The 7,945-nt window shown below is 33.8% G+C and overlaps 2 protein-coding genes across 3 annotated transcripts; one reads left to right on the top strand and one right to left on the bottom strand.

Annotated features, from left to right (window-relative positions):
* Nucleotides 1-2,238: 2,238 nt before the first annotated feature.
* Nucleotides 2,239-3,014, bottom strand: LOC108551599 (uncharacterized). Its single transcript, XM_017905827.1, has 2 exons — nucleotides 2,617-3,014; nucleotides 2,239-2,356 (listed from the first exon to the last, which is right to left on the bottom strand). Exons 1-2 carry the CDS (start codon nucleotides 3,012-3,014, stop codon nucleotides 2,275-2,277), a joined length of 480 nt encoding a protein of 159 aa, XP_017761316.1. The 3' UTR covers nucleotides 2,239-2,274.
* Nucleotides 3,015-3,952: 938 nt separating this feature from the next.
* Nucleotides 3,953-5,741, top strand: LOC108551605 (uncharacterized). 2 transcript variants are annotated; one of them, XM_017905834.1, is made up of 4 exons: nucleotides 3,953-4,067; nucleotides 4,148-4,710; nucleotides 4,822-4,945; nucleotides 5,097-5,741. In XM_017905834.1, the coding sequence occupies exons 2-4, from the start codon at nucleotides 4,690-4,692 to the stop codon at nucleotides 5,375-5,377; spliced, it is 426 nt and encodes a 141-aa protein (XP_017761323.1). In that variant the 5' UTR covers nucleotides 3,953-4,067; nucleotides 4,148-4,689; the 3' UTR covers nucleotides 5,378-5,741. The 2 variants fall into 2 exon arrangements, with proteins under 2 accessions (XP_017761323.1, XP_017761324.1); XM_017905835.1 differs by having other exon boundaries at nucleotides 4,822-5,009; nucleotides 5,081-5,741.
* The last annotated feature ends 2,204 nt before the right edge of the window (nucleotides 5,742-7,945 follow it).

Below are 7,945 nucleotides of genomic sequence, written 5' to 3'. Positions count from 1 at the left end.
AGCGGTTCTCATATCGTTTATGTTGTAGCGTATAACTGGCAATTTGATGTCGATTTGGAGCAGTGCTGTCCAAGACGAGCCCCAGAGCTTAGTATATACCATTACCATAATATAGCAGTGATGACTGATGCGACATTATATGGGAGAAATGTGTATTAACGAGCATGATTTTCTTATACATGGTTAAGTAAACGGAAATTTCTTTGATAAATAATATTGATTTGACAGAAAAAGAAAAGTTTAATTCAATCTGTGTTTTAAAAGTGAAGTAACTAAAAATGCAAAAGTAAAACATTACTGTGATTAAAGACAGAAAAATAAATTTTCTTCTTTTGGAAATTGATCAGCTACGATTTAGATAGAATCACTTTTAAGATTTAGTACTTTGATAAAATTTACTGAATTCCTATAAATACCTCATTTACAATGCAGCAATTCACGATTACAATACTTTTGAAGATAATTCACAAAGTGAATCAGTGATCAGTTTAATTTTATCTTCGTTCCCCGCCATAATTAAAAGCTCCCTGTGGAACAGAGAACTTTCTTTATCGTAATATCAATATTCCCGAACCGAAGACTTCAAACTGTAAATCCAATCTCACCAAATTTTTCATAAAATTTTATTTGTTAGAAGTATACAATTTTCGCAAATATTTCTTCGAATTATAAAAGATATGGAAAATATTTGCATATACCTACGCATTCCAATGAAATGGTTTTTTTGAAGAAATTCCGCGTTCATTTCCACGAAACTAAATCTATATAAATTTAATTTATACAAATTTAACATATTTAGATCTAATTGATTTATAAATTTCAGAAGCAAGAAGTCAAAAATTTATAATCCTTTACAACCATTGTATGAGGGTGAAAAAGGAAAGTACAAGGAGAATGATAAAAAAATTTCAAGAATCGTTCAATGGAGGAAGCTAACAACCAAACACTTCCGTCATAACAACACCCGATTCGACGAAGTCTCATACGTTTCATAGTCGACACCGAAACTAGGACTTCGCGGAAACGCGGCCAAAAAAAAAAAAAGAATTTCACGAAACGTCGAGAGGGAAGGATGCTTCTTGCGCAAGTGTTGAGAGACAGGTCCCTCGTTGTACTGCTTTGAAGTTCGTAACATCGGTGAAACCGAAAACGAGACAATGACAGATCATAGTCCAAAAAATTATACTACAATTTAGTTTTATCATTAATGCCAATTGATAAACGAGAAGAACACCTTAATTAACTATCCAAATATTTCCTGTGATAATAGATACTTAAAATTTCGAAGAATAAATCTAGTTTCCTCTTATTGGTTTAAATATTCACATATTTTTAATATTTCACGAAATTTTTTGTTAATATATCTCCAATAACTTTTATTTGTTTCAGATCTTCACGTTGAATAGAAATTTCAGTTGTGAGACCCATAGCACTGAAAAAAATATTTTCAATAACTAAATTAAATCTTCAAAAAAGATTATTATAGATCCTTAAACGATATACGAACACGAATATAATCTGCTGAATGTAAAATCTATTATCTTTTTAATATATTAGCTTTCTATTCTACAGTATACAATTATACAAATTTGTATCACCAGTCTTGCAAGTATTAACAACGATCACTAACTCTACAAAGTGATTCACCACAATCGTATTGTACAGAAGCATGAAACAGAAAGAAAGTTGGCTACGTTGTTAAACGCAATTCGGTTATCAAACGGAGGAGTTCGCATGAGAAAGCACAAAGCTCACTACCACAAGCAGGTAATGAAGTTGGCAAATAGAGATACCAAGCAACGTGAACAATACTACGCTAAAAGAGGGAGATCAACCGCAAAACTCTGCCTTTTCTATGTTTTTGGTCGACAATGAAAAAATCCATTGATAGTTGTTTCAGAAACGACAGCAAAGTATTCCTTGTTCAAAATGAATTTTGCAACAATCGAAGACGACCAAAATGCTTCCTACAGGTATATCGAGCCGAGTTTATATCTACAGCCGAATCTATAACTAAAGGTGAATTTAAACTTTTCATTTTGGATGATCATTGTGGACGATTCGTCCATACTGAGAAAATGTAAATTCGTCGTCACGAATGAGTGCAAACAAACATTGCAAATACAATCTATTATTTGTTGGTAATTCGTAGAGAAATATTCCTTCACATATGTTCATGCACGTATAGTGTGAACGACACAGTTAAATGTTCCTCGTCGTTTTATTATTTTACCGGTATCGATTGCTGTTGGTCACTAGCCAGGGCATACTGTTTTAGGTTAGTTTCAAACTATCGTAGTTGACTGTTTGATATTTTACGAATGAATTGTTTAGTCCAACATGGAATTTTTGTAACCTGAAATTCGGAAACAAATTGAATGCATTATACTGGCTTCTATATTTCTAAGAAGAAATTATTTACCAACATTATTTTCTTTTTCCTATACATATTAATAATTGCATTATGAAAGGACAAAGTAGAGAAATGATATTGTACATCATAAGAATAATAATACGCAGTGTTCCTATTTCATTCGTACACGTTTTCGTTAAACGATAATTGAAAATGGAGCAAAATATCAATTAGCAATGACAAATTGCATTTTAATTACTTACATGTGTATTATGTTATCGCGCTTGTTTGTCCGGTATAGCTTTGGCTTAACATGCACTACAAGACACACGATCACAGGACAGACTGATTTTCCGACAATTTCCTCGACAGATAATTTGCATATCGAACATCTTTCATGGCATGAAGTTTCGTTGCAGGCTATTCTCTTTCGTTTCCCTCCATAGATGGTAACACTTTTAGATGAAGCACAGTCTCCGTGAAACCAGAACGAATTCCGTGTCGACGGAATTTCCGTAAATGAAGAAAAGATGGCGTGAATAGACGAGGGAGAAAGGGAAGTCTGATAGAGAGATGGAGGCAGTTGCGTGTTCTCCCGCGTCGCGTAATAAAGCTCGGCGCGAGCGTTGTTGACAGAAAAATAAAAGCTGTCTGTGTTCATGGCAGCTGTGCCTGCCGAGGGGGAAATATCGCGTATCCTTTCCCGATTATGCGTTTACACGAAAATACGGACTGGCAAATATTTCAGGCGTGCACGACGAAAATTCCCGAAATTTCTAGACGTGCGACGCGTTTGCGTCGCCTCGTGAAATATTCCCGGGAACGCCTCTGTGTCTTCGTTAGATTGGTGTTAATTCTATATAACTGATACTTTTTTCTACATACGATATCTAAATTTGAGATAATTATAATGTTTCACATTATATAATTATAATGTTTAATAATTGCTACAAATAAAATCTGTAATGGCAATACAATAGTATAATATAATCACAGGTAATGCCGCCATTAACCAACATTAATGAGAAGGCGAAATATACATAGATACCAATGAGTATATATGCAATAATATATATTAACTCACATACCGTTTTAGAAGTACTACTGGTATACTCTATAAAAAGTTAGAAAATATGAAAATTTCTATTTTAAAAATTTATTCTTTTCTTGTTATTAAAAAAACTTTAATTATAATTGACTTTTTGTGTAAATTACAATAAGATAGGCATTTTTAGTATACATTTATTATATACTTTAAAATTTTATACTTTAATGTTTATATTTTTCCTTTTTTTTTTACAGAGCACTATTATTGGAAATTTTCCAAATGAATTTATAACACAAATATAATTATGTATGAAGTAAAAAAAACTCGAAGATAATAGAACATAGAAAGCCAAGAAAAACAAATAAAAGCATCTAATAAATGAATTTTTCTGTGGTTACTAACAATTTTAATTAATTTTTCCAATAATATAACTTTATCTAAAACATTCAGCAACATATCCAACTAGACTCATTTTATATTGTTCGCCACAAAAGAGTGGATAAAAAGTTTCAGTTGATTCTGAACATGAATATACTCTGTGTGAACGAAAATAGTGCAATAAATAAATGGTATTTATCATTGCATACACATCTGCTTAAACGATTGTTCAAGAATTACGAAAACGAATTTGGCTAAAGCTTTTACGCTTAAAATAAAAGTTCAAAGGTAATAGAAGATTGAAAATCATAAAAATAATAATAACTTTTAATTATAGAAATAAATAAACATTTTTGGATTATTAACAGCAATGGAAATATTACTGAAAATTCACGGGATATTCCACCACAAACAACGTTCAAACTACTGCAAAGCAACGGATTGCGCGCAGCTCGCTTCCATGCAAGTCCGCTCCAAATAATGTATCGGGCCATTATCGATGCTTCTCGACTGGCGTGAAGAATAAATATTTTAATGCTCCCGAAGTTAATCATCCGGGATTGGTAGCAATTAAATTCATCGACAACGGGATCATCGGGGAGTACGTAGGATCGGTGTGGATAATGAGCGTCTGTTGCATCCAGTACATGTATTTTCACGGTCAAACGAAAATTGATAACCTTCGCATCCAGATAAAGCGAGAATAAATAAAATAGACAAGTAACATAAAACGAGATCAAGGAAAAGAAGAACTTTAAATAAGACGAGCACGTGGACGCACGTTCACCACGAGATACCGGATATTCTGCGAAAACCAAGAAAGTTCACCAGTAGACTCTCTCCAAGGAATCTTTTCGTCCTCTTTAAATATTTGCTTCTTTCCACAGATTCCGACATCCCTTTCTGTCGCATGGCATCGTTGCTTCGCCAGGTATTATGTCTTCAGTCGATATTCATAATCCGACAATATAAACGCGCCCTTGTGAAGCAGTCTGCCAAAGGAGGCCTTCGTCGGAAATATAAGAATCTTACCTGATATCAGGGGAAGCAATCCGATCAACAAAAGAAGGCCCATCGTCTTGTCGCGGAAGTCTCGCTTCTCTATTCTGCATACACTAGCTTGTCGCTACTTCTGTGTCATTCTCCGTGTCGAAGACTCGTTTCCGGTAAATCCACTTATCAATGTTGTACAGTCTCTGTTCTAGCTGTTGTTCTTCACCAAATCACAAGGTAAACGGAAGATCCCGTTACTATTGATCGAAACGTTGTTCGAATCCGTCTTGAATAATAATTTCTTTCAGTCGTTTATGGAGCCAGATTCCACAAACTCCACCGAGAACTGCACGAATGGTCCGCGGGAATTTCACAAGAATTCCACGACAGTTCCACCGGAATTCAACGAGAGTACAAGGAGAATTTCGCGGGAATTCCGCGAGAATCCAACGAGAATTCAGCGATGGCTAGAGAGAAGAAAAAGTACCACGGAGGAGAGACGTGCACGATACACTGGTGAACGAGTTGGTGGACGACCAAGGAGGTCCAGCAGGCAGTGGAGACGACGACGACGATGCGGAGCGGCACGCGGTGTTGTTAACTAAGCTGCCGCTGTTCGCGGGGCTGTGTGACACGCTGCATAGAGCGCGGTACGAGACCAGTTCGAAGACTGAGTACGAGTCCATATCCCGGAGGCTGACTTCTCTCGGCCCTACCAGGGTACGCCGTACAGTAATGCCCGTCCATTGCCCGCCTCTGGATAACGTTTCCTTCCACCATTAGGCAACACGCGATACACGCTTCGCCGTGAGACACGCCGTGCTCTCCCGTGTCCTCACGCGGGGGAACCGTTGCAGGATTATCGCGGATCTTTCGGAGGAGGCTCTCTCTTTCTCTTTCTTTCGCTTTCCTTCTGCCAAAGTGACCCGGTGGGAATGAGACGTTAAGATTCTAAGCTGAAATAATTTAGGGGCGAACTTCTGAAAATGGATAGGTTTGGAAGTGTATCTTTATTTGAGAATTTACAATTGTAAATTTTGAAAGTATCGATATGGATATAGAAAGGTTAAAATTTGCCTACTGGAATAATTTAGAAAATTTTCAATTAACACTTGGGGAGTTACTAGAAACTGTTCGATATTAGTATTTAAAGGAATATAATGATTTCCGTTTGATACCATTAAAATTTATTGGAATGTAATGGTTTAGAAACCTAGGATCAGATGTGGATGAATTATAAATCATAATGTAAAGTTTGAAAGTGTTAATAGCATGTCTTCTATACATAATTATAGAAATAAACATTTATTTTTTGAAATAAATTTGTGACATCAAGTTTATGAATGAAAGTATAATAAATAAGATATAAATTGTAATGTAAGTGTTAAAATGATTACCATTTGAGTATTAAAAGTATTACTATTAGTAAAACAAAAATAAAAGTTTATTTCTTTAGTTGGATTTAAATTTATGCTTTATTTTTCTTAATTATTAATTACTAATTTTCAGTCCGGTTCACGATTTACCAAATAAAATGATTCGTATTTACAAATGAACTTATTTAACAGCATTTACTACGAAAATGCAAGTTACGTTCACATTAATAACGCGAACGATACAGTTTAATCAAAATTTAAATCCGACCTGCACGAAAATTAATTGCACGATTTATTGTGATGGAAATTATGTTGAAACCACATGGTACTTTCTTTCCGTCACATACGATTGCGTATTGGGGAACAAGATGGAATAATCAACAAATTTTCGAATCCAACCGAGGAAAAAGAAATTGCCAAAAAAGAAAGAAAGAATTAGAAAAGTAAAAAAGAGGATTAATGTAACGACTCTTTAGAAATGTTTATCAGAATTCTTTACATAATGACTATGTAATGTATACGTCATGGCCAGGAAGAGAAAATGTATCCTTTGTAACGAATATGATAGTTACTTAGAGCTACCGAAAGCGTTATACCCAGACCGGGACTCGAAACGAGGAAAATTAATTAGAACGGAGAGCTGAGAAACGACTTAACACGATTAAGCAGTGAAAGGCGGTGTTTCGAATGATAATTAGTGCCTGGTGAGTACAAAAAATTCATTTCGCTTTACCGCTTATCTGAAATTAAGTTGCTGTTAAGTTTTAATTAAACAATGTATCATTTGTGTAATATCCCGTATATTAATTGTCATTTTCACGATCAAAGCTGAAAAAAATAATGGAAAATTTAAATTAATAAAATATATATATATATTACTACAATATAAATAAATTTAACTATATATTCATGTAATTAATTATTGTTCGTATAAAAAATAATTGTTACTTAATTTGTATATATCAAATGTCGATAATAATGTACTTCACGCTATTTATTAAAACCTCAAAAGATCAAATTAATAAAATTACTGAGAAGTATGAATGTATAAAAATATAATTTTTCGGATTTATTATTAACTATGCCCTTTTAAACAATATTTCGTTTGTAACCCAAATTGATAATTGTACAAAGAAATTATTTAAACTGCAATCTTATATAACTATTATTTAATTCGAATTCATAAATGTATTTTGAGTCTTGAATTGTCTTATCATTTTATCTTAAACCGTCATCTGAACATGCTTCGAACTTCACAAAATAACGTGATTCGAGAAAGCTCTCGAAACAATACAAAAGTAACAGATATGTACATCGAGAAACTATAGACTATCTTATACACGAAGATTTTAAGTATAACAAAATTGAACAACAATTTTCGTAATTTCAACGAATAATATTAAGATACTCACTGAAGCTGAAATGCTCTGAAATTCGTTTATGTCTCGTCAACACATGAAAATTTTAATCGAATTGCTGCGCGTATGCATCGTAGCAGCTGAAGTATAAATAATTGTAGACTGAGCATCATCGCCAGTGCCACTGATCATCATGCATCGCCTCGTTCAATTTCGTTCAATTTGGATAAAATATAACGAAACGTTCAAGGAGTATAGCTCATTGTCGTTCGAATTATCATGATTTACGTACAAATCTATATGTTTACAAAGGACAAATAAATTGAATAAATATGTGTCTGATTTAGGAACATACATAATGTTTGTAAATTTTCATACCATTCCGATCGATTTGAAAGTAAAGTATGGCTAGAAAATATTTTTATTCCCATAAAACTAA

This window comes from Eufriesea mexicana, unplaced genomic scaffold, assembly GCF_001483705.2.
Source record: "Eufriesea mexicana isolate 0111107269 unplaced genomic scaffold, ASM148370v2 scaffold4756, whole genome shotgun sequence".
NCBI lineage: Eukaryota > Metazoa > Arthropoda > Insecta > Hymenoptera > Apidae > Eufriesea > Eufriesea mexicana.
This window is presented reverse-complemented; position numbering and strand designations above follow the sequence as displayed.

Excerpts from the sequence above, each read along its gene's own strand:
- LOC108551599 (XM_017905827.1), bottom strand. The coding sequence starts at position 3,014 with ATGAACACAGACAGCTTTTATTTTTCTGTCAACAACGCTCGCGCCGAG. Across the intron at positions 2,357-2,616 it reads CGCGATAACATAATACACAT|GTTACAAAAATTCCATGTTG; the intron begins GTAAGTAATTAA and ends TCCGAATTTCAG.
- LOC108551605 (XM_017905834.1), top strand. The coding sequence starts at position 4,690 with ATGGCATCGTTGCTTCGCCAG. Across the intron at positions 4,711-4,821 it reads TGGCATCGTTGCTTCGCCAG|GGGAAGCAATCCGATCAACA; the intron begins GTATTATGTCTT and ends ACCTGATATCAG. Across the intron at positions 4,946-5,096 it reads GTGTCGAAGACTCGTTTCCG|ATTCCACAAACTCCACCGAG; the intron begins GTAAATCCACTT and ends TTATGGAGCCAG.